The sequence below is a fragment of the Pararge aegeria genome, chromosome 19, assembly GCF_905163445.1.
Source record: "Pararge aegeria chromosome 19, ilParAegt1.1, whole genome shotgun sequence".
Lineage (NCBI taxonomy): Eukaryota > Metazoa > Arthropoda > Insecta > Lepidoptera > Nymphalidae > Pararge > Pararge aegeria.
Window position 1 is genome coordinate 2,024,544 of NC_053198.1, and position 26,637 is coordinate 2,051,180.

Sequence of the window (26,637 nt, forward strand, 5' to 3'; positions counted from 1 at the left end):
GGGTTAACGTTATTTTATGATCGACATAGCGATAAACCAATTTTTTCCTTTTGTGTTAATATTTCTGTATTTCCTATACAGTTAATCAATTTTCAATATATATATATTGCATACCTACATATAGATACGAATAAACATAAGAATAACCCCCAATTTTAATATACAAACATATTGAAAGATGCAATATGTACATTATTCTACTAGTCAAGCCTGCTTATTTGATACTCATATTGAGGTAGTTATGAAAAAAATGTAATATCCTGTTTTGTTGTGGAGGCTATCTTTGATTTGAAATTTGTAATTGTATAAAGTATTCTACTAGTCAAGCCCTTTCAATTGATACCCATATTGAGGGAGGTGTAAAGAAACGTAATCCGCAATTTTGTGGCGGCGGCCATCTTGGACCGACTTTCATCAAACATAGCTAAGAAAACTCCCAACTAATTCACGCACACACACTTACACATATACGCACGCACGTTACACATAAATATTATATTTAAATAAAAATGTATGTGTATATGTTTGCGACGTTCTAGACTAGGTTTTAAACTAAACAGGTCTCCGTCTTATCTTATATTGTAACATGTCAACAAAGAAATTTTCATTCCATTTCTTGCCATTCGTGATTTGATTGGATTTTGAGTGCCTAGAGTGTGAGTGAGTATATACCCTCCACGCTGCTACAACGTGGATTTGCGGGCTTTGCCGATTATAAATATCACATGTTAGTGATAATATTCGGAACCAGCATAATAAAAACACTTACGAAGCGTTTTGCTTCTTCCTTTCTGATCCAAACCGCAGATGCCCTCCCATCTTCCGTCTTCTCCCATACCTATAATCTGGGTACCTTCAAATCAAGAGTGAATAGGCGTCTTCTAGGCAAGCGCACCCCATCTTAGGCTGCATCATCACTTACCATCAGGTGTGATTGCAGTCAAGCACTTGTCGATATAGAACATTTAAAAAAAATTCAAAAATATATTGTCTTCGAGGCACGGGCTAGTATAAGCAACTTATTGTCAACGTTCAAAAAAGTAAACGTTACGCGTTTGAAACGTCAAATGTGTCTGTTTTTAGTTGAAGTTCAACTGGTTTGGAGGCAGATTCTACTCTGTAGATTCAAACAAGAAGCCCAGGAGTTGTTCTTTGCCGAAATCGGAACTTGGCCTGGGAATCGAACGTAAGACCGTCTTCCGCAATTAAGCATGCATACAACTGAGTTTACGAGCACATTATTACTGCAAATATACGAATATCGAAAGCAATAACTATTTCAAACCTAAAGCCCAGGTTTGGGTAATACTAACTTATCGACATGAATATCCCTCGATAAAGTCGCATAAAGATCCTTAACAAGACAACGGTGCGTGTATGGGGATTAGGGTTTTTGATTCCAACCCTTTTCTTGTTCAATTTAGAAGATGAATGTATCGATAAAAAGTTTTTGCAACCGTGGGACAAAACTTAATAACCCGAAAATCGCCCGTCAAATTTGATTGCTTAAAACGCGCAATACATTTAAAAGTGAAGCCGAGGTCTTAAACCACTAAGCCAAATTATGTACCAAAGAAAATAACGCGTTATTAAAATACATTTCAAGTAGGCCTGATATAAACACTTTTGTGTATCTGTTTCTGGTAACTCTACCACCGGTTCGCAAGGTAGATTCTATCGAGAAGAAAACGGCAAGAAACTCACACTTAACTAACAACACATATAAATATAACACATATGCATATAACATATACAACGCGGAAATGAAAACCGAAATAAAACTTCACAGGCACAGGTACATTATGTCTCTGAGAATTATCTGTGAAACCGAAAACCTAACAGTTTTTGAGTAAACCACTGCCATAGTTTTTACTGAAAGAAATCAGATACAGCCCTAACATCACATGCAAAATTTACATCATATGACTCCTGTCACTTTATTAGGTTCAAGTAGGTACTATTATTTAGTATTACATGGTCGTTAACTATGGGCCTCATAAGACGGCTTAGAGTCACTCAGCGGGCGATGGAGAGAGCTATGCTCGGAGTATCTCTACGCGATCGAATCAGAAATGTGGAGATTCGTAGAAGAACCAAAGTTACCGACATAGCTCAACGAGTCGCGAAGCTTAAGTGGCAATGGGCCGGGCACATAGTTCGGAGAAAGGATGGACGTTGGGGTCCCAAGGTGCTGGAATGGCAGCCCCGTACTGGTAAGCGCAGCGTTGGTCGACCCCCAACGAGGTGGACAGACGACATTAAGCGCGTCGCAGGTAGCCGTTGGATCCAAGCGGCTCAGAATCGTGGAACTTGGAACTCCCTACAAAAGACCTATGTCCAGCAGTGGACGTCTATCGGTTGATGTGATGATGATGATGAGGTACTATGCACGTGTTGGTCTTTCATCTTCAATAGGGTTGCCATAAGTAAACACTTAGAATGTTTTGTATTCGTTTGTATGGAAAAAGAAATATGCTCCTTTTGATTTAATATTTTTACAGGCTGGTTCCTACTGAAATATACTTATGCGTCCTTCAATATTTATCTGTAATTCTATTACACTTTGTATACATATAACATATGTACTTATATAATAACAAGATGAGGATTTTATTGGTTTCCTATAGACAAGATGAGTAAAAGACCCTTTAAGGCCTCGGATTCAATCTATCCACTAGAACCTGTATCTCATTACCAAATTACGTTAGGTTAAATGGAAGCAGTGGTTATGAAAAGAGCAACTGTTGAGTTTCTTGCCGGCTTCTTCTCTGTAGAATCTGCCTTCCGAAACGGTGACTTGACGTTCAAATTGGAGAAAATTCAGAAATTATAAATTTCCCAAACTGCCCTGCCGTTCCCGGTGTGCGATGACCACTAATCACACAAAGCTCCATAACATAGCCAAAGTAGGGGTATACGCACAGGGGATTGGGCTTTTTAATTCTACCGTGCAACCCCTTTCTAATACCATTTGCGAGCTCCCCTTATCGCCACGATGAATCAGTTTATTGCCTCTAACCCCCACCTGCCTATATTGCGAGTAATTACAATAATTTAGTAACACTTAGAAAATATTCACGCTATCGCAGAGTAGTTACCATACAGTTGTGATAAACCTCGCCAATAAAGATTATATTTATAAAAGGCGGCCGATGTCATCATCATCATCACCGCATCAACCCATTACCGGCGTACTACAGATCTCGGGTCTCCTCCCACAATAAGAAAGGGTTAAGGCCGTAGTCCACCACGCTGGTCCAGTGCGGGTTGGTGGACTCCACACACCTCTGAGAAAATTATGTAGATCTCTCAGGCTGTAGGTTGCCTCACGATGTTTTCCTTCACCGTCGAAGCGAGTAATATTTTAATAACTTAAAACGCACATAACTTAGAAAAGTTAAAGATGCGTGCTGGGATTCGCACTCTGCCTTCGGAAAGTGTAGTCGAGCTCCTACCCAATACGCTATAACCACTTCATGTGTTCTATGTCATTTGTTGTTCATAATATTCGCACGTATTTATTGCAACAGAGATATTTACTGGCGGTGGTAGAATCACTACAAACAGACAGACTTGACGTTTCAAAAGTGCTTATATTAGGCCTACTTGAAATAAATGAATTTTGAATTTTGAATTTTGGCACGGGTATACACTGGATTATCCAACTAATACTGTCATAATATTTACATATTTTGAAATACATAAATTTAATATCTTTAGAGATAACCGATTGGTGTGCATGTACTGTCCTTTTTATGAATATAAATTAAACTTTGTAGTTCAAAATAAATATGTAAACATGCTGTATTCATAACATCATCTTATCAACCTGAATAACTCCTCTACTAACCAATAACATAATGATCTTGTAACTTCTCTATTTTAATATATGTAAACTTTCAAATCTTTCTATTTTGGATATCACAAGCCAGTTACTCGTACATAAATTGAGGCCATTCAAAACGCAGCTGTAGTATCTGTAACAACAAATTGGATTCCCAACTGTATGATTACTTAACTGTACGCTATGCCGTATCCAAAGGTCAAAGTACGTATACATCGAATGAAATGTTTATAAATTTCATAGCATTCACAAAATATGAATGAATGTTATTATTCATTATTAAACTGAAAAGGTCTAGGGGTAAACGTTAGCTGATTCCAGTTCTGAGAAGGACGGTACAAATAACATGCAAATAATACCCAAAGCCGAAAACGTTATTAAAAGTTATAAAAGCTTTATTTGAGGAGAGCGCTCATACAAGCAAGTGCCGAATTTCTAGAGAGGCCCAAATTTGAGACGTACAGTTCTACAATTTCTCAGTCTCAGTTTGGAACTGACTTGTATATAAGTATACTATTAAATTTATTTTAAGTAGGTAGTTCAATTTTATAATGAACACTTAAGAAATTTTAGGAATGTCAAATCCGTTTGTAAGTTACTCCGTTCTTTAGCATTTTAAAGCGAATTATTCCCACGACGGAGCTCTTCACTGTGACATTAGTCCCACTATGCCGCGCGCGTGTTACATTATTTCCTACTGTTTATAAACAAGTTAGTGCACGTACTGATATACTCGTATATTTTTTTTTGTTCACATTTATCAAGGTATTCTTCAGTTGTCATCATCTTCATCATTCTAACACATTCATAATGTTGTATCATCTTTTTGAAATTTCGACCCTGCATCGGTAAACATCGGTAAAAGTTGTTAAACCCCGAACGAGGTGGGCAGACAGACAGACATCAAGCGAGCCGCTGGGAGCCGTTTTAAGTAATTAAAATATCACTTGCTTCAACGATAAACGAATACATCGTGAGGAAGCCGGATACGTGAGAGTTCTACATAATGTTCTTAAAGGCGTGGAATCCAACAATCCGCACTAGGCTATGGCGTGGTTGACTAGGGCCTTAACCCTTCTCATTGTGGGAGGAAACCCGTGCTCTGTAGTGGCCCGGTAATGGATTGATGTGATGATGATGATGACGTCAATCGTGTTTAATGATGATGACCGTCTTTTTAGGTATCACGATTCTTGCAAATAAATACATCTGATTTTAAAAGGACAATCTTATTGAGAAAAAATAACTTTTGGAAATGTTTAAGAAGTATATACTACGACATTTCTTTATTTTACGATCAATAGATATTATTACTAAGTTAGTGTTTATTTAAGTCAAGTGAAAGTCGATGGTTTAAGGGCCTACCCAACTTAGACCGCATCATTACTTTATATCTATTTAATATGTAAAAAAAAACAATAAACTTCATTGAATTATTAAACACTGAAGACATGGCTGTACGGCGATATACCTTTGCCTTTCCTATGGGAAAGAATAAAGAAAAAAATTTAAGCTATCCGTCACTTGTCAAAGATGGTTAAACTGGCCTTATATCTACATTTCCAGTAGTATAACTCTTACGTATTAAGTAGCTATTCTACACAAAAGCACTTTATGCGGCTAATTTAAATGGATCCCATTGGAGAAGCCAAGCATCTTCAGCTTAGATATACAGACCGAAATGAATAAAACTACTAGATTTGAATTAAGAGCTTTAAATAAAGACAGCTATTATGTTCATGACGTCAATATCTCTGCAAAGAAGGTTATATAATGTTCATTCAGAATCATCTTTAATCGTATGAAGTTCAAACATATTTAAAAAAAAACCATGTGTGTACTATGTACACGTGTCAGAAGTTATACTTTGGCGTAACAAAAAAAATCTTTACAAAAATTTTACCTTTCGCCTTATTCTTCGTTTGTAGAAAAAATGTAACTAACAATTCAAAGAAAAAAGATATTTCATACATTGAAAGTTTATTATAACGCACTATCTAGTTAAATGAAGTTTATTTAAATATCACAAAAAAAAAAATCTACATAATTAAATAAATATAAATAATATAAATAAATATAGTACGACAATACACACATCGCCATCTAGCCTCAAAATAAACTTTGCTTGTGTTATGGGTACTGAGATGACTGATTGATTGACTCTGCGCTTAAAAATTTACTCTCATAATTTTTCATTAATGCGCCAAAAGAAGAATAACTTCAAAATGAACTTAACAAGTACGAGTCGGACGCGCGCACTGAAGTTCCGCACAAATTTTTGAGTTTTGAATTTTGAGTAAAGTTTGAGTTTTTGAGACATGGGAAGTAAAAAGCAACTACAGTTCCCAATTCCCTGTTCTCCAGCAAAAAAAATTACATTGCATCTTGCCAAATATCATGATTATAGGCAATTGCGATTGCTAAATATGCGGCAGTATTGGCCGTATCTCTTGATCGTATGCTTTGACTTCAGCTATAAGAGCATTGAGGATTTTATATTAATAAAATCTTGACACCTCTACGCGTTGCTGAGTAAAAGGGTCTTGAAAGACAAAGTCAAAGTCAAAGTCAAAAATATCTATATTCAAGTATATCTTTATAGTTGGCAATTTTGATGCGTACATAAGAATTGCACGATAGTGAGATGATGGCGATAACCACATTCGTAAACTTAAAAATAAAGCTACGAGAGTTCCAAACGCGTCCTGGTCTAAGAAGAAGCCCACAACAAACTTAGCCGGGTGTTTTTTTGTTATCACCATCTCAAAATGTCATTTAAAATTATTAGAAGAGCTACCTGGTTAGAGCAGTAATTCACACCCAAGCTTTTTATCGATTACGTAGTCCTTTATACTATAATAGGACTTTTCTATAAGCGTTTAATACAAACTTTGGACTTTTTAAGAAACATCTCCAAGATGTCAATGGGTAGTTTATTGTAGAATTGTATGCAATTTCCTTTAAACGAATTATGTAAACTATTATATATTATGTAAACTAGTAAATTGCACTGTAAGTTTTTTCTTACTTCTAATGTTTAAATTATTGCAGTCACATTTTTTCTTAAATTTAGAAATGTTTTTATGAACGTACATTACATTTTCAATTATGTACTGACTATACACAGTCATACAAACATATGATATCACTTAATTACGCTGCAAAGCAACTTAGCGTTCCATTAATCTGGCACGTAGAAATTATTTAGAGAGATAAATAAATTCTTTATTGCACACAATTAAGGGTTAAAGATAAAAAATATTGGAACAAGAAAAATAAAAATGCGCAAAGGCTGTCTTATCGCTTTGAGCGGACAGCGGAGCAGACAACCCTTAATGAAAGAAGAAAAGAAATGATTATGGAAACCGGATAGTGCCATATTTTTAAAATATGTCCAACAACATATAACTACAGTACATAAATAGCTAATTACACATACAATACACAAATAGCCGTTTAGATACGCCGCCAATCCATTTAGCGTTCAGGTACTCGGCCGCGGAGAAACCAATTAGGAGTGAGGGTCTAATATCACCGCCATAACAGAACAGATTTGTCCGATACCATCTTAGAATATCTCATACTACACTACCACAAACAACTAGGTTAGATTACAGTATTGTCTAGCATAGTATATTAAAAAGATATAAAAATAAACAAGTTGACCAAACTTTAAAAAATCAATGCACAGAAGGTTGTTTTTACCTTCTGTGCATTGATTTTTTAAAAATAATACCGTTATATAAAACCCTACAAGGATATTAAAGTCACGATACCGGAAAACTCTAGAAACAAACCGATAAAGATGATGCAATAAACTTTTGTAAAAGAAAAAAGTAATAAAGTACTTCCTATAGATAGCCCGAACTTAAAGAAACTTCTTCGCTGAATCGCAATAAAAAGTCTTAGCGAATCAATATTGTAGAGCTTGAAGCAATTATAGTAAGAAACATAATAAACAAATTTAATAATAAGATAAGAGTTTCTGGCTGTTTTTGGATATAGTTACAGCTTCTTAATAATATAGAATATACCAATTTCCCGTAGAGCTAATATAAATTCCTAAAATTTATCAAGATAAATATATTATGTCTCGTGCAAAAGAATACAACAGATTTCAGCCTTTAACTATGAGAGGTAAAAATATACATCTTCAAAACCTATTTAACCACTTTTAGAAAAAGACTTTTGGAACTTAATAAATTATAAATAAATTATAAATTTTTCAATACTTTGTAGATTATAATTCTTCCTTCCGATATGGAAGACCAATTTTAATTGGAATAAAAAAATTATGTACAAAAAAAAACAAACATTGAATTGAAAGGACGTACCTATCCTTTTAGAAATTCCTGAAAGACTGTTGAAAATAAAAAAAGGCAAAATAGGCTTCAGTTCTAAATTTAAAAATTACCTTTTTGACCAAACTTATTAATGTAATTTCTCAAAGCGAATCCTGCGATAAAACGTAAATCAATGCAGGAGCACCAAAGAAAGTTGACCTGAATTGGGTAAGCAGATTGAGAATATGCCGTAGAGTCGTTGATTATATACAAAAGTGGCATGAGTAGGAAAAGTTCTGCCTGACATTCACGCTATGTAATTTTTGAAAGGTGTGGGCAGCTGAAGTGTGACAAAAAACCAACTTCATTTGCGCGCTTTTTTCAAGCTTTCGATATGTGATTTAGGGACGACGACAAAATTGAAATAGTATATTTTGCTAGGATTTAAATTTAACTAGCGTTTTAATTTCCACATGATTGTTATTTTTTTTTTAAATTAAGCTTATTTTTGAACGAGACGATCGGCTGTCACTCTCCGATTGGTTAACGCTGGTAGACACATAACGGCGGGAACCAATCAAATTGATTGGATCCTACCTGGACAGCTGTGAATTTTGGCGGGAGACTTGGGTTTTTTCTTCTTGGCGGGTTGAATCGTACTCCGAAGGGAGTGAAATGCGAGGTTGTAAATAATAAGTTATAGTTAATATTATATATTGTCATAGTTTATAAAGTACATTAATAAAGTGATGTTTTTATGTTACGTGTATTTGCATCTTTTCGTAGCCTCAGCGTCCGGTATACAACATGTTCCACGGGCGTCTAACAAAACCAACAAGAGGGACATGCTGTGGTGGTTTTTAGTTTGGGTATACCCCTTTAGAGAGAGGAGTCCTAAATACCCACCGTCCTGCCCAAGAGTTTGAGTTAGCAATAAAGCTTTTCCGCCACGCCAAAATTAAAGCTTCATCGCTATCCTACTACAGTTCTAATAATTTATAGATGCTACCCACTCCCTAGGAGTGTAATGTCCGATCGCGAAATAAATCACACTATCAAGGCACGAAGATAAACCCAATGTACAGATATCAAAGACTAAACGGACCCTTAGAGTGGCAGTAAAAAGCTTAACTCAAATCCAATAAGCTATCCCCAGTCTAATCAGATGAAGCGAACTCCGTAGCACTTGGCCAAATTCAAGAGTCCGTCGCAACAAGGGCCCTTGACTTTCGCAAACGCTCTCTGTAATGGTCCGGGTTATATGGTACGATTTTTCACACCGGCCATTGTTTTTAATTGGCACTTATCCCCTCACGATGGACCGCTATTGTAAAGTAATGAGGTATGTGAACAGTTATTGTTGTTTGAATACGTGAAGTTTGAATGGCCTTTCGCTGTGAAATACTCTATTCAAAGTGAAATGGGTCTAGGATTGCATACAGTTAGAAACTTCTAGCCTTTATGTAGCGGAACCTTCGGAAAATTTACTTCCCGCTTGTGAACGCTGAATTGAGGTTTGTTAAATTGTTAAATTACTGGGTCAAGTTTTATTAGGAAAATGCTCTTTAATGAACTTGCAAGGTCGACTTTTTAATTGGAATTCCACTTAAGATTCTACTGATATCATACATTGTAATATTTTTTCCAAGTAATAATGCTGTTATTAGTAGATTTTCATTTTCGTTATATTGATGAAGAGGTGAGAGGAGGTGGACAATGTAAACCCCCTTACTGAAATGGTAACGAGGAAATGATTTCTACGCGAAATCATACCGGAACGTTAAATCACAACGCAATAAAGCAGCAAGTTCTGCCCAGCAGGTTGGCAACAAGCTATGGCCGAAGCCGCCCAGCGGACCAGACCAGTGAAAAATCAGAAATTCCCCATATATGCCTTCGGGGACTTGAACCCGAGACCTTCCGCTTAAAACCTAAGCGCTTACCGCTGCGCCAGAAAGGTCGTCGTCAATCGGATCGTTGTATATATAAAACTAACAGTTGGATTAAATAAGTCTTAACATTACACTGTGACTCGTAGTTGATGCTTGTGAAACCGCGAGCTACAGGTAGTTGAAATGAAATGAAAATACACTTCACCTATACCTAACCTAAGGAAATTATAAACAATAACAGAATATATAACACACAGATACAATTAGCAGCATTATAGCTAAATAGCGATCTCTGCCAGGCAACCAAGCAAATAAACAGAAAAAAAACACTCTTAGATTATAGAGACAGAGGGTATTGTAGAAAAAGTAATAAAAAATACACAGATAAAAAATTTATCCAAATTAAAAGTACTAATAAATATATCATGTTTGAACCCGGCTAAGTTTTTTGTGGGCACCTCCTTAGACCAGAGCGCGTTTGGAACCCTCGTAGCTTTCGTTAAAGTTTACTCGCCATCACCTCACTACCGTGCATACATTTTAATGTAACGTACGCATGATAAGTGCCACCTATGGTCCTACTTGAATTGTGTGATATTATTGACTTTGACTTTGAACTCAGAAAGTTTATTCGCTTACCAAATGTGCATCTTTAGTAGAGAATGTGACCGGATCTGCAGAGTCCGTGGCAGTGCAAGCGTACTCCAATCTTCCTGTTACGGTAATGAGTTTACTACCGGTTCTCGCTAGATCTATTAAGTTGAGCCGAAGTGTATCCGCCGAGAACTCCACCTGGAAATAGGTTCAGTATTAGAACATAAAAACTATAGATATCTATTTTATTATTCATTTTATTTACTTGACCGAGCACACTTATTACTTTAAGCAATTTATATGTCACTTGCTTTAACGGTGAAGGAAAACATCGTGAGGAAACCTGTATGCCTAAGAGTTCTCAACGACATATGCAGTCTAACAATCAGCACTTGGCCAGGGGTGGTGGACTACGTCTTTTCTCTTTCTTAAAGCGGGCCCGTGCCCTTTAGTAGGCCGGTAATGATTTGATGATGGTGATGACATAGCAAACATATAACATCAAATCAAATCAAATAGCCTTTAGTACTGATATCATAAGTACAAGTAGAAATAATTTTGTATAGCATAACAAATTATACAAGTAGAAATCCTCTAAGGACCTTAATCAAAATTAAATGTTGTTTTATAACTATAGCTGTGTATGTATATTTTATAACGTGTAACCGCATTAAAAAATACTGTTAAAGTATGCATAAATATATTTCATAAGGAACCAACCTGTAAAAATATTAAATCAAAAGAAGCAAATTTATTCTCTCATACAAACGAATTAAAAAAACTCGAAGTGTTTACTTATAATATACCCTATTGATGTTAAAGACCGACACGCGCATAGTACCTACGCTGCGCGACGATAACTTATTATAGTGACAGGAGTCACTTTGTTTTGATTTTACATGTGACGTTAGGGCTGTATTCGATTTAGTTCAGTAAAACTATGCGATGTTTTACTCAAAACTATTAGCGTACGGTTCCACAGATAAGTCTCAGATAGTGAACAAAAAACTAAATATTTCGATTTTCATTTACACGTCATATTATATTCGGTACGTTATATTTACGTTATATTATATTCGGTACATTATATTTACGTTATATTATATTGGGAATTATAATGTATGTAAATGACACTTATGACATTCTTAAATTAGTACACACATCACATAAGCACACACACAGCCCTTGAATTCAATCCCCACCTCATGGTAACTGATGATGCAGTTTAAAAATTGTGTAGTTAAAGTAACTTGTTAAGGTATGGCATGTTGTATTAAACCTATAACCCCAACCGGTTTTTAAGCTACTCTGTACCGGAATACTTTTTCAACTTTTGCTTTTTTAACTGGCTAGTTACCCTACTGAAAAAACTGCCGAAGTCTGCTATCATCAAAAATAGTTTATGTTCTATTTCCAGTCAGTTCAAAGTTCCAATTATAAAAGTTTGTGCACAAAATGCTCTGAATTAATTAACAATCCAATCTCCATTTACAGAGTGAATGAAAATTATGAAGAGTTATTTAAATTAAATAATGATAACGGTAAATATATTACCGTGAACCGGAACTATATTAATTTTAATTAAAATCGCACACCGGACACTGTTATACATGCAGATCCGAAATAAATGGAGCCATCAAAATAATGGCTACGTACAAATTAAATAAATCATACTTCATCATATAAATGCAAAAGTGTATATATGCAGTTGGTTTTATCGTCTTTCTAGAACAGTAACACATCAAGATGTTTTTTCATGTTTAATTAAGTTGCTAAAATTTTTTCCTAATGAGGAAAGTTGATTCTCCCAATTGTGATTTATGTATTTATGTGGTGAGGTAGATGATGTTTAACAGACAATAGTATGCGAAATATCTTGATTCCGTGAACTAACAAGGCTATAATAATAAAAATAGCCGCCGAAATGAGGCGAAAAAATTTTTTTCGCCTCATTTCGGCGGAAAAGACAGACATAGCTCGGACGAGCGAGTTACAAGCGGCACAAGACCGCGGATTTGGAACTGAACAAAAGATCATTGTGCAGCAATGAACTTCCATTGGTTGACATGATAATGAATTATTTATTGGCGCGGGTTAAATATTAAAACTTACCTTTTTCAGACACCCAATGAAATTTGTATGAACCCTGGCTCCAGGCAGTGCTCTTGCGTTCAGGGAACCTCCAACGTGAGCCCTGGAGCTAGCGAGCATAGTGAAGGATCCAGCTACGTGAGAATGTTCTGAGTAAACGTCATCTACTACGGCGGATACCTGCGGACATAAATATGTTTTATTGACCAACCTAAAGTCTACTTTTTTATATTCTACTACAAGTTAGCCCTCGTCTGCAGTCTCACCTATAATTATTATTATTAAGCTACTTAAAATTAAGTATCTTACTCACTAAATTAGTAGAGTTAAATATAATTTTTCTTAATTCTTATTTCTTACTTTCTATTTATGATGATTTCTTTGAGTAATATCTGTCTGTCTGTCTGTTTGTAGTGATTCTACCACCGGTTCGTAAGGCAGATTCTACCGAGAAGAAGCCGGCAAGAAACTCAGCAGTTGCTGTTTTCCAACATCAACAATTTACATTTTGCATTTTAACATTCATTTTTCTATCTTATGAGAGCTGAAAGCGGAACCGGATGCTTCCAAGCAACCTTGTCATTAAAAAATTCATCAATTGTATAGTAACCTCGCTGTAATAAATGTGTTTTAACAAATTCTTTAAACTTGTGCATTGGCAGGTCCAAAATCACCAATATAGAATAACAATTCCTAAATTCTACAGGATCCGTGTTTTCAAAAAGAGTTTCGTTAAAATTTGTGAAACAGAGTTTTGGCGCATTCCCTCAAGAAATGTTGACTAGTACACAGTAGCATTAAAAATCCAAGTTACTGTGAAAATTTCTATGGAAAGCTTATCAAAACGCACGCCGACGAAGCCGCAGGAAACCGCTAGTACGTCATACTTCTCAGTGGTCACCCTGTATAGAGGGTTGGGATCGTTTAGGGCAACTTTTATCGGGCGGAAAACTTTTTTCATATTCCGGAACGCTGCGGTGTATAATGAAATTTGTTTCCAAGATATTACTTGTAAACATGTTATTGGATAAACATTCTAGCTTCTCGGTTTATTTAGGCGCCTCTTTTTAGTCCGATGATTTTTTCTCCTATCTCACACTTCAAATTCAAAATTAATTTATTTCAAGTAGGCCTAATATAAGCATGTTTGAAACGCGAAGTCTGACCGACAATAGTGACTCGTGACCGCGTGTGAAAGGCAGATTCTACCGAGAAGAAGTCGGCAAGAAACTCAGCAGTAGATCTTTCCCAACATCAAAATTTGCATTTTACATTCATTTTTATATCTCGTGAGAAATGAAAGCGGAGCCGGATGCTTCCAAGCAACCTTGTCATTAAGAAATTGTATGTAACCTTGCTGTAATAAAAGTGTTTTAACATATTCTTTAACCTTGCTCTTAGAGCTCTCTCAGACAGAATGCAATTCGATATTACTAAATAAGGTTTGGATGACCTTCCTGGCGCAACAGTGGGCGCTGTGTTTTTAAGTGAGACGTCCTGGGTTCAATCCCCGGAAAGCCCCGGTACGTCTTTTTTGTCGTCGTGGTAACGAGCTACGTTAGAAGCCTTCCACCAGAACAGATAATAAACAATCAGAAATTATTTATTACCAAATTCCTCCTCACAAATTACATTTAAATTTTATCTTCAAAGGTACTTGGACAAGCTGACACCAATAGCTCTACTACTATTTTTTGATTACTTGTCGAGAATCCAAAAACCAATGCATCCCAGAATCAAGTCAGAAACATCTGTCTTAATAAGACTGCAGCGCTGGCCAAAGATGAAAGAAACCACTGTTAATGGTTTAACATACACACACACACAAACAAAAACACACCCACACACACACACATACACTCACGCACACACGCACGCACGCATTTAGATATTTTGCAAAGATAATCAAATTAAATGTTTTCAAAAAACGAATACTCCATTTAGACCAATGCGGTTTTGTTCAAAATAACCTCGACAAAATACAAAGTTATTTGTTGGGAGCATGTTCCATGAATTTCATTGAGATTATATCGTTTGCCCCTACATCGCAATAAGTCGCGTGCTCGGGGCAATTCGTTTGGGGACAATCTATTTATAACCTATGCATGAGGTATCTATCCGTCTACCGATAGTTGTCGTAGCGAAATTGCAGTTTGAAACGAATTGTTGTTTCTATTTGCCTTATATAAGTACACGTAGATAACTTTTTTTTATTTTTTATCAATACTACTTCTTTAAAAGAATATTATAGACATCTGGCTTGCCTGTTTCTCCCACCAGTTCTTCATCACCATCATCAACTCATTACCGACCCACTACTTGTGTTTGTCCCCAGAATGAGAAGGATTTAGGCCGTAGTCCACCAAGCTGGAAAAGTGCGGATTGGTAAACTTCACACACCTTTGAGAACTGTTTGCAGAACTCTCAGACAGGGTTTTCTCACGATGTTTCCTTCACCGTAAAAGCATTTGATAGTTTAATTGCTTAAATTAAAACCGCTCGTAACTTCGAAAATTTGGATGTGCATGCTGGGAATTGAATTTAGTAGGGAGTCCCCTGGAAGGGAGGCCGAAGCTCTCACCACTGAGCCTTCACCACATGCAACCACCGGTTCGAAAGGCAGAAAAAGCAGACAAGAAACTTAGCAGTTGCTCTTAGCGTCCTTGATAATTTTTGCTCATAAAAACAAACGGACCCAATGCGATTAACGCGATAGCATGATACTTCTTGTAGTCTACAGAAGCCGTGGTTTTAAAAGGAGTCTAGTTGAAATTTGTATAATAGAGTTTAGAGTTAAAAGAAATGTAGTTTGACGGCCGAGTGGCGCAGTGGGCAGCGACCCTGATTTCTGAGTCCAAGGTCGTGGATCTATTCCCACAACTGGAAAATGTTTGTGTGATGAACATGAATGTTTTTCAGTGTCTGGGTGTTTTTATTGGATATTATAAGTATTTATGTGTATTATATTCATAAAAAAATATTCATCCGCTATCTTAGTACCCATAACAAAAGCTACGCTTACTTTGTGGCTAGATGGCGATGAGTGTATCATCGTATTATATTTATTTACTTATTTAATTCAATCTAGTGAAAAAAAAACCTAAATTACTGTGCAAATTGGTAATGCAATAATGCAGGAAATTTGTATGGAATGCTTATCAGTAACTGCGCGTGGACGAGGTCGCGAGAAACCGCTAGTATGAGTATGATATTAAATATTAAGTTGTCAGTTAGAACAAAGCAGGCATTATTACGTGTTTACTGTGGGCGGTATTATGAAACCGCAGCACGATTGTGGCTTGAAATACTCTCGGCACAGGACAAATATGTACCGTCAGCAGCACGAATAAATTAATCTTACTTATCTACAAAGATAGAAGGAAATTAAAAACAAGAGCACCATCCTTAAAACATATAATTAATACTCTATTTAAAGAAATAATGATAATTTCAAATTTCGAATAAAATCATTTTCATATAAAAGAAAAACTAAATCATAATTACTTGAAATCAAAACAACCCGTACGAATTAACGTCAAGCGTATTGATTTTATACCCATATCGTGGCATTTGCAAAAAAATATATTATAAGCCATTTTGTGACAGCGGCCGTCTTGGATCGATTTTTATCCAACTTACTCCTGACTAATTCACCTCTGAAACAAAACAAAACAACAAAACAAATCGGTTCATCCGTTCGGGAAATATGATGACAGCCACACACACACACACACACACTTACTTTTTAATCGCCATTAATTAAGGTGACGACAATATATTCATCTAAGTAATATTATTTACTTTTATTTATAATATTTCTTATATTTCTTTATTTTAACATTAATCAATTTGGCATATAGGTATATCCTGTTATGTAACATTGCATGCCAAATTATAATTGACAATACACTGTACCAATATGTAACACCTTATTGACGTGTATTTTGCAATAAATGATTATTATTATTCTTCTATCATTTATTGATTTTTTTTTTGAATTCTTATTAATGTTTAAATAAATAAAAAACACTATTAAATTTTTTTAAGGAAAAACATCCACCCTACGCTGGCGGGGCTTTTGAATGCCCAAGCAACCGCTCCAAGGGCTCCAGAGTGAGGAACCTCCTCACAATACGCGCCGTTTCAAGGACTACTGCCTGCTGTATCCGACCCTTGATCCAACAACCAAGCGAAAGCTTCTTAAGATGTTGGTCGGAGAAGACCATTGACTTGAACGACGATCGGAACAATTATTATTATTATGTAGACTAATTAAAAAATGCAACGAAGGAATTAATAATAACGAAAACCTGTTTTTGTCGCTGACGCTACATAGATAAAGCTTCATAAGCGAGATAAGGGAAATAGTGTCGCAATCTCCGCGAGACTCCAGATTGATGTTTGCTCGGCGAAATTATACAGACATTAATCTCATGAGATTACAATAATGAGATTTAGGAGCTGAGTTGAGATGAAATGAACATGCTCATGCCGTGATAACGTTTTCGATTCATTTGCGATGAGAACGGGATGTATTTTTATGGTTCCGAACCTAACTATGGGTAAACGGAACAGATCCTTTTTTAAAATTAATCATTTATTTTATAGTACATTCTAATATCGTCGTCGAATTTTTACTTAGTGTCTGTGTTGTTTTTTTTCATATATAATAGTATGTATGATATATATATAATTTTCAAGTATAATTATTATAGTTACTTTACTTTACTTTACTTGTACATGTACTTACCAATGATAAATTAATAAATAAAAAAAAAAAATTTATTACACTGCATTTTTAAAATTTATTTGTTTGTGTTGTTTTATGGTTTTTTTTTTCATATTTAACTATTATAATTACGTTACTTTTCTTGTACATGTATTCGTACCTAACAATGATACATAAATAAATAAAAAAAAAATTATTACACTGCATTTTTAAAATTTAATATGTTAGTGAGCTCTGTATTTACTTAACCTGCTCTATATTTTTATATAAAGGGACGTAAGAGACAGTTCAGTCTGCTAGCATACCGCGGCATTTGGGTTCTTTTCCTCGTCAAATGGTGATTGATTGCTTGGAAGAAATCGCTATGAGGCGATAAGTTGTTTTGTTATACTTTTCTTTTTTCATGTTCTTGTGATTTGCAATAGAAGTATAATCATACATTCATCCATTCATGGGCACTACGATCATCAATAGCTCGTTAATTGCCACCCACGTTGTGCCTAGCGATTTAGCGTGCCGGTACGATGTCACGTAGGAACCCATTAGAGTTAAAGGTTTTAAATAACTGCAATATAATTAAATTAATTATAAAGGAATATACTACGACAATACACGCATCGCATTTAGCCCCAAAGTAAACGTACCTTATGTTATGGTTACTATTATTATGAATAATATACATAAATACTTATAATATGCACATAAACACATTTTCCAGTAGTGGGAATCGAAACCACAGACTCAGAAAGCAGGGTCGCTGTCCACTGCGCCAATCGGCGGTCAGAAGAAATATAAAATGCGCCATGAGATAAGACAGCAGACAAGGGCAAAATTGTACCTACTAGTTTAAATAAATTATTTATTTATTTTATTTATTTTTATTACACAAAGTACTAAAATTATTATTCTTCGCATCCTGAAACTCACATGAGGTTATTTGGACGCTGCACATTTCTCTAAAATCTAATAAGTTTTAATATATACAATATAATATTTTAACCATTAAAAAGCAATACAGTATACAGCAGGTAGAACACTAATAAATCAAGTGTAGGTAATTCTGTACTGCGAGCTATCGACTCGCTCAGTAGATACGAGCGACCGGTTCGGCGCTGTCCCGAATGCATACGTTATACAGGTGTTCCAATATTACTATGTTTAAAGGTTTTAAGTTAAATTTATTTCATGGTAATATTTGTTTAGAATGCGTTTTAAGTTACGCTCCGTCACTGAATTTCTCAACGTTAGGGGTAGTTCATTTATTAATCTAGGTAACTTAAAATTTAGGATAATAAAACGAAACAATAAAAAAAAGAATAATTAAATTGGATTTTTATATAATACAAAAAAAGCTCTCTTCGCTAAAGAAATCTTTAAATAGGATTTACCTGAAATTTACCTAAAGAAGCCTTAACAATAACGTAATCCCAGTTTTAAACCCAAAAAATGTTTATTTTGCTTAAGATTGCCTGCAAATTAGCTCATACTAGAGTACACTTTAAAACTTAATAGCGAAATATATTACGAAATCCCGGATTTAAATGCAAATATTTATTTTTCAACACTTACCCTGCAAAAGCTGGTAAACGGCGTAATCTGTAAACAAGGATCAAAAATTAAACTTTGTTTTAGTTTCAGACTACCTCCTCCCTACAACTAGGGGGCTAGAAAGCTAGTGGAGTAGTTTTTGACGACTTTAGTTTTGGCGCAGAGGTGAGTGCTGCGAATTTAAGTACTAGGGTTCGATTTCCGGTAGCGGCAATCTGGGAATTTTTATTTTCTGAATTTTCTCTGTCTTTTCTCGGTCTGGTGGGCTTTGGCCTTGGCTAGTTACCACTCTACGGACAAATGCGAGCCGCTAAGCGATTTAGTGTTCCGGTGCGATGTCGCGTTGATACCTATTAGGGGACCATACTACCTGACAGGTTAGCCCGCTACCATCTTAGACTGCATCATCACTTACCACCAGGTGAGATTGCTGTCAACGGCTAACTTGTAGTGGAATAAAAGAAAAGGAAAAAAAATTGGTTATATGATTAATTCGTCCTTATGAGTGAGATGGAGGTAACCAGGTTTAAGAGGTTTAAGCTCCCATTGTCAACTTCAAGCTTCAAATGTTCCACTACTGAAACTCTTTTAGACTGCCTCGTTGGTCCAGTGGTCAGCAAGTTTAAATCCAACGTAGTCCCGAGTTCAATTCCTAACATCAAAAATTATTATTGGGAATATCAACAAATTATTATTGTATTAAACGTAAGCTTATAGAAAAGTCCTATTATAGTATAAAGGACTACGTTATCGATAAAAAAGCTTGGGTGTAAATTATTGCTCTAACCAGGTTGCTCTTCTTATAATTTAAAATGACATTGTGAGATGGTGATAACAAAAAAAAAAACACCCCGCTAAGTTTGATGTGGGCTTCTTCTTAGACCAGGACGCGTTTGGAACCCGCGAAGCTTTAGTTTTAAGTTTACGAATGTGGTTATCGCCATCATCTCACTACCGTGTAATTCTTATGTACGCATCAAAAGTGCCACCTATGGGGCCTACTTGAATAAAGATATTTTTGACTTTGATTTTTGACTTTGGGATTTCTGATAAATAATCCTTTGTTTTTTCCATAGTAATAATTGGCGGACCAAGCACGCCTATAAACAGGGCAACACTTCGCAGGGCATGCAAGGTACACGTACTGCAACATTCTACCTTGTGACCATCAACTTAAAGCGTAGGCCGAAATTCTAACGACTAGGCTATCGCTGCTCTTAACTAGTCCCCTTCAATTTCAAAATTTAAATTTAAACAAGCTAAGTAGGTCTAATCCCCGATCTAGTAAGCGCAGCGATGGTCGACCCCCGACGAAGTGGACGGACGACATTAGGCGCGTCGCCGGTAGCCGCTGGATCCAAGCGGCACAAAACCGTGGAATTTGGAACTCCCTACAAAAGACCTATGTCCCGCAGTGGACGTCCATCGGTTGATATGATGAAGCAGGTCTAATATCTTTCGTCGTAAAGATGTAAAAAAGTATACTCGCAACAACAATTACTAAAGTAGCTAATAAAATGTAATATTCAGGTGTTTTGCACAAATTACTTTCCGGAAACCCTCGGTTTCATTATAATCATGCAAGCGGGTCGTATATTGTACAAATTGACGTGATACCGAGAATTCTAATCGCCCCAGAGTTTGTGGGAAGTTTTGAACTACCTAGCCTATACTTTATGTAAGACTGTACTTACTGTGTCAAGCAATATGTATGTTAAGATTGATAATTCCTTACAAATTAGATACACTCTTATTTTCTAATGATAACGACTAAACCACCAGGAGGCGCCATCTGAGTCTCAGTACAAGTACTTGTTGATCGCTAATGTACTCGTTTTTTAATCTAAATAACCATATTATTACAAACTTTCAACATTCACGAAGCACGTCTCTAAAATTTCCCACCAGATTTCCAGTTACAAAACCGAAGCATACTAAATTATTCAGTTTCCAACAATCTGTCTAACCCGAACTTAGGTACACATAAATAAACACCAACTCGATCAATCTTTATTTGTGTGCAGCATGAATTTTAAAATACACCGGCTAAATCAGAACGTCTGGACCAATTTAAAGTTGAATTCAAATAAATTCCAAAGGTCATTTTTCTTTTAGAATCACTAAACCTACAACAGCAAAAGCATTTAGTAATAAAGAAAGCATCAAAGAATATTTTTAGACTCTTCGTTTAATAATCATGAGTTAAATTTTTCCATCTCCGAATATTCAATTTGGTGGAAATAATTTTATCAATGTCCAAGTGGGTTTACTGCTGTTTTTTTGTATCTAATGGTCCCCACTGTAGTTACTTGAAATAAAACTTTGATATTCGGGTATAAGGGCATTAAAAATGTACCGAAAGAGGTTTTATTAACGATATCAAGAGGCAAAACTTAGCATTAGAATACTGCCGATCTTACGATCTTCGTGCGACAAGAATGTGCACTTATCACTTGCATCATTAATGGCCCTTGGCATACCCAGGGATGTTTATGGAGCCTACTTCTAGTGGAGGGGGAGAAGATGAAGCTCTTTTGTTTTTGCGTATTACAAATAAGTTCATTTAAATAGCAGCCTAAAGGTATTTTTAATGTTTGATGGGATTTGTTTGGGTGCGGCATGGTGAATTAAAACGACGGTGCAGCAATTTAACTTTTGTATTTAAGGGTTTTTAGACACACGATGTGTCGTAAAATGTTTGAGCAACGAATAGTATGCAAAAATTTAGTGAAAGACAATCTAGGAAAGAGAATATACAATGACATATAAGTGACAACGTCCTGACACTTACTTCTTTTTTTTTTTGTCTCATTTGGCTTTACACTTACAATGTCAGTTATGTTTAATAAAAGTTAGGGAAACTTAAAATATCAGGAGAAATTGACTGACGAAAAAAGCCGGAATCTCCGCATGGCACCGGTGCCTATCCTCCACATATCGCAGTACCAGCGCCATTTCACAGCAGCTAGCCGCCTATATGGGCAAGTTCTCAAAATATTATATTGTAAATTTTAAACTTTTAGAAAATTCTAAAAGAACTCATCTGTACAAACAGCCAACCACTATGAGAACGACACCAATACAAACAACACCAATCCTCCCCAAAACGAGTTCACGAAAAATTAAAATAAAAAACTGAAAAACTGCGTATGTCTTGCACGAAGCTTGGTGCCTTTTTCCCCACTTAATTATTTACATTATAACAGATTATTATTTTAAAGGCGCGAGCGCCACCTATTTATAGATGCGGCTTTGTGGCGGGAAATTTTAATAATTCATTAACAAATGTTAATGCATTATTGCCCTGATTTTAACATTGACATCAACTGGGGAAGTTACTCTAAAATTTGAAGTGTAGGTAATCGTTTTAAGAATATCAGATAATGAAGGCTTAGTTATTAAAGGATAAAAAGTTATTTTTCGTCATATATCGGCAATAAAGAGTCTTGAACGTTAAACCAAGGTTATAATATATCTCTAATGCACGCCTCATAAGCGTTGAGGTGGGTATTAATGTCAATTTACGCACACCGAGTGATTCTCTAACTTAAAATGTCACTTTTTTATTCTTTATTGCTTTTATTAGTGAATATAAATAGACAAATGTTGAGAAAAAACACTGTTTTTAACACTCATGATATTTTTAAATCTCTTTTTATTATTTAAACTAATTGAAAAAGTTCTGTCTTGGACGTCCGTGTGTCTGTATGTGCGGATCCCGTATCTCGTGGTCACGATAACGAGTGAAATACTTCACTTATCGAGTTTTTTTTTATAGGATTCAGTATTTTAAGGAATAGAAGCCTATTACTTTTCACGGTATAATTAGATGTAGTTTAATTATTATTTACAAATAATCTCAATTTTATTGTAATGAATGAGATTATGAAGCGTGCACTTTTGGATTTTTTTCCTTTCTACTGCACTAAAAAGAATCATACAATCAACTCGTACTTGACAGTTTAGGTTGCCACTTAAAAGTTAATATGACCTTTTCGACGCTTACCTCCTGGATCCTTCTCCTCACAGTCAGCTTGTGCCACTGATGGTCATCGAAGCGGGTCTTCGAAGGTTTGATATGCATCTCCTGTTTTCCGTTCCCCAATCCCATGGTGAGGGACAGGCCGCCGTCCCGGACCGCTAAGTTCAAGTAGTCAGCTTCGTGACCTGGATAAGTACGATCTATTTTTTAATTGTCTTTGCGCTTTGATGGATCTAAATTTAAAATGTTAAAGAGCATATAGTGTATGTGTGAATCCTACTATCCTACTAACCTACTAATATTATAAATGTGACGTTTGTTACTCAATCACGCAAAATCGACTGAAGCCTTAGACATAGAAAAGAACATAGGCTACCGATTCCTTAAGTAGTTTCCGAGAGAAAATTGAAAATTGTGTACGATCTAAGCCGTGGGTAGACAGCTTTAAAATGTGGTATGCATGTAACCTATGCTATGAAAAAAAACATGTACTTTCTATACCGATCTCTCAAATAGTTCCCAATATATATATTAATATCAATATATTTATTACGGTTTTTTACAAATCATGTGGGAACCGTTCGATTTTCTGAGATAAACGAAACCTATTTTACTCTCCGTCCTTTTAACTAACTCTATGCCAAATCAAGTAAAAGTCAAAAAAATAAAGTAGATTGGTTGCTTAGTTAGGACGCAAAGGATGGGCAACCAAACAAACAAACACACTTTCGCATTTATAATATTAGTATAAGATTAAGGATTTTATTGTTAAAAATTATTTTCCAGTTCAGAATTTCACAAGTCAAACAACTTTAAAAAAGTTGATATTCTATTTTCGAAATAATGAAAAATATCTGTGAAACATTCTTATAGGTACTGTGTTGATGAAAAAGCTTTAAGCTACGTAAGGGTATGTAAGGATTTTAATAAGTGTGTTGATATTAGGTGTGCAAGTCAAAGAGCCACTGTTATGATCTGAACATTTTAGTTCAAGCGCCATAAAATCGAATCAAATCAAACTTTATTTATTATAACCAATAAAAAAGAGGTATTCCCGGGTCTGTGGACTACCTGGCCCAACTGTTATCAAACGGTTACTACTGCTAGGTAATGCTGCTATAACCAGGGCTTTTGACGAACCGTTTATTGACGATCCGTTAATTTTTACGGTCGTGAGAGTGACAGACATCCGGATGTCCTCGAATATTTTTGTAATTTAATTTTTTTCTACTTGAAACAAAATAATTGTTTTTTTAAAATATCAAATTTGTTTAAACTATGTTATTGATGTTATTTTTCTTATGATAATATTATCATATAAGTGCAATGTGAGAAAAATATTTAATTATTTTTAGTTTTGAAAAGTCCTTGACTTTCATATATCGGGAGTAGAGCATCGCCTCAACGAGCATTCGCTTATAAGGCGTGAAATATATTTCCTTAAATTAAAAATAGTGTTGCCATAATCCAAAACGTGCCATGGTCTGAGATAAAACCCACGATAAACTAACGCCGGGTGTTATGCCAATAATTACGTTGTCCACAAAGCTCTAAACGAAATCATATATTCAATAGTACAGACGTAATTTTCATAATATTTTCCGTACTAAATGATAGCTCAATTTGAGACTGCCATAATCCAAAACGTGCCATGGTCTGAATCAAAACCCACGATAAACTATCGCCGGGTGTTATGCCAATAATTACGTTGTCCACAAAGCTCTAAACGAAATCATATATTCAATAGTACAGACGTAATTTTCATAATATTTTCCGTACTAAATGATAGCTCAATTTTAGGCTTGTCAATTTAGTTTACAACGCAATCGGCACCAATATCACTTAAAACTTAGCACCTAGTATCCTAGGAGATCGCTTCAAGCGATAAGGCCGCCTTTGCGCATATATTTTGTAATATCGTTTGTTTTGTTAACCTAGCTTTCTATTTGTATGTGCAATACATCTATGGATTCTATATTATTAGTAGTTTTGTAGAATAAATAAAATAAAGGAAATAACTAATAGTATAGATTGGTCAACAGAGTACAGACCAGTATAAAACAGCAGCCCATTTGGTTGACGTGTCTTGAAGTAGAGAGAGATGGCATCTTGCGTGCTGACTATAGGCTCTCCGCCGGTCTGCGTCAGGTCGTAGGACAGGAACTCGGCACCTCGGAACGTTGCTTCTGATGGAGCTTTGTCTGAAACAAGAATATTAAGTTTATTTTAAAGTACTTAAAAGTGACCCTCGCTAAAATAGCACTACAACCGCTCTTGATACGGTAGAAAATTATGAAATGAAATGAAAATACACTTTATTGTACATCTAACAGAAATTAAATTATAAACAAAAACAACACAATAAAACACATGTACAATGGGCGGCCTTATCGCTAAAAAGCGATCTCTGACAGGCAACCCAACAAACGAAAGGGGAAAAAAAAACATAGACTTGAGGGTTAGGTTGTACACAAGAGCAGAGCAGTTACCAAATTAAAAATAAATATATATATATCAATTATTATATCATACAAAAAGGAAGCCTACAACTCAAAAAAAAAAACATAATAACTAATAAAGGTGGCATAAAAGGAGTCTCTTAAAAAACATTTTATGCTTAAATTATTTGCATTTTCTAAAGTTAGTTTGGTAACAAGCCACGCCCCAAGCCTCCGACATATAAATCTCGAACGCCTCTAATTACACAAGCTTTATTTTATAGTGAAAGATGTGATTAGGTATATGTCTACCATAGTCCCTAACAGGTTCGCCCGCTACCCGCGCCCGCTACCCGCGCCCGTGAAAAAAAAAACGACGATGTGACTATTAAAGTCACTAGTATATTGATGTTAGAACCAATAATGGCTGGTGATGTATTTATGTATGTATTTATTTATTTAACCTAATTGGCACTCTTAAAAAATCTTGTTTTAGTATTTTAGTCATTGTTGTCTAAAATAATAAAGAGTGCCTGCTCTTAATAATCTAGGAGTTACGAAGACATTCATCTCAGCAGTAATCATTCGGTATGTGAATCTCGGGTGCTGTCTTTATAGCGCAATCATGTAAGTGTATTTTTTATTGCAGAAGGAATACATTTGACATCTAGTCTAGTATTAAAACCCATACTGTTACGTGGCTTTACCACATCAAGGGGATATTTTTACGACCTCCCTTTCGCAATGTTGAGGGCTCAGGTCTTAGAAGTGGGAGGTTCCATGTTCGATCCCAGCGAAGCCAATTCGGGATATTATTATTTATTTATTTATTAGCTTTTCAAGGGAAACAAACAGTATTATTACACATAAAAGTATCGCCGTATTTTTGAATCACATAAACCAAAGAAGTTTCCACAACTTGGTTATACATATAATACGATAACATTAACCACAATTGCTTAGGAATAAGTACCTATCAAGCAATTATTATACAAAAAAAGAAAAAAAAAATTTAATTAAAACAAAAATGAAATTATTTCAGAATTTTCTCCGGTGGGAAGGCAAAAAACAACCACAACCAATTTAATTCATACCCCGCCGCTCCGCTCCGCTGACATTCGGTATAGCGTGCATCTTATTTTTTTTTATAAAATAATTATTACAAAAATAAGTCTTATATATATAACTTTTGTACGACGCAAAAGCGACAATAAGGAAGAAAGAAGGAACACTTTT

The 26,637-nt window shown here is 35.4% G+C and overlaps 1 protein-coding gene across 1 annotated transcript in view; it reads right to left on the minus strand.

Annotated features, from left to right (window-relative positions):
- Positions 1–26,637, minus strand: part of LOC120631889 (neurexin-1-like) — a 107,460-nt gene that overhangs the window by 43,493 nt on the left and 37,330 nt on the right. The window contains exons 2-6 of the mRNA XM_039901552.1: positions 25,015–25,164; positions 22,988–23,148; positions 19,003–19,029; positions 12,726–12,884; positions 10,659–10,811 (exon numbers count right to left, since the gene is read on the minus strand). Coding sequence (XP_039757486.1) covers positions 10,659–10,811; positions 12,726–12,884; positions 19,003–19,029; positions 22,988–23,092 — 444 coding nt within the window. The 5' untranslated portion in view covers positions 23,093–23,148; positions 25,015–25,164. The remainder of the gene's footprint in view (positions 1–10,658; positions 10,812–12,725; positions 12,885–19,002; positions 19,030–22,987; positions 23,149–25,014; positions 25,165–26,637) is intronic.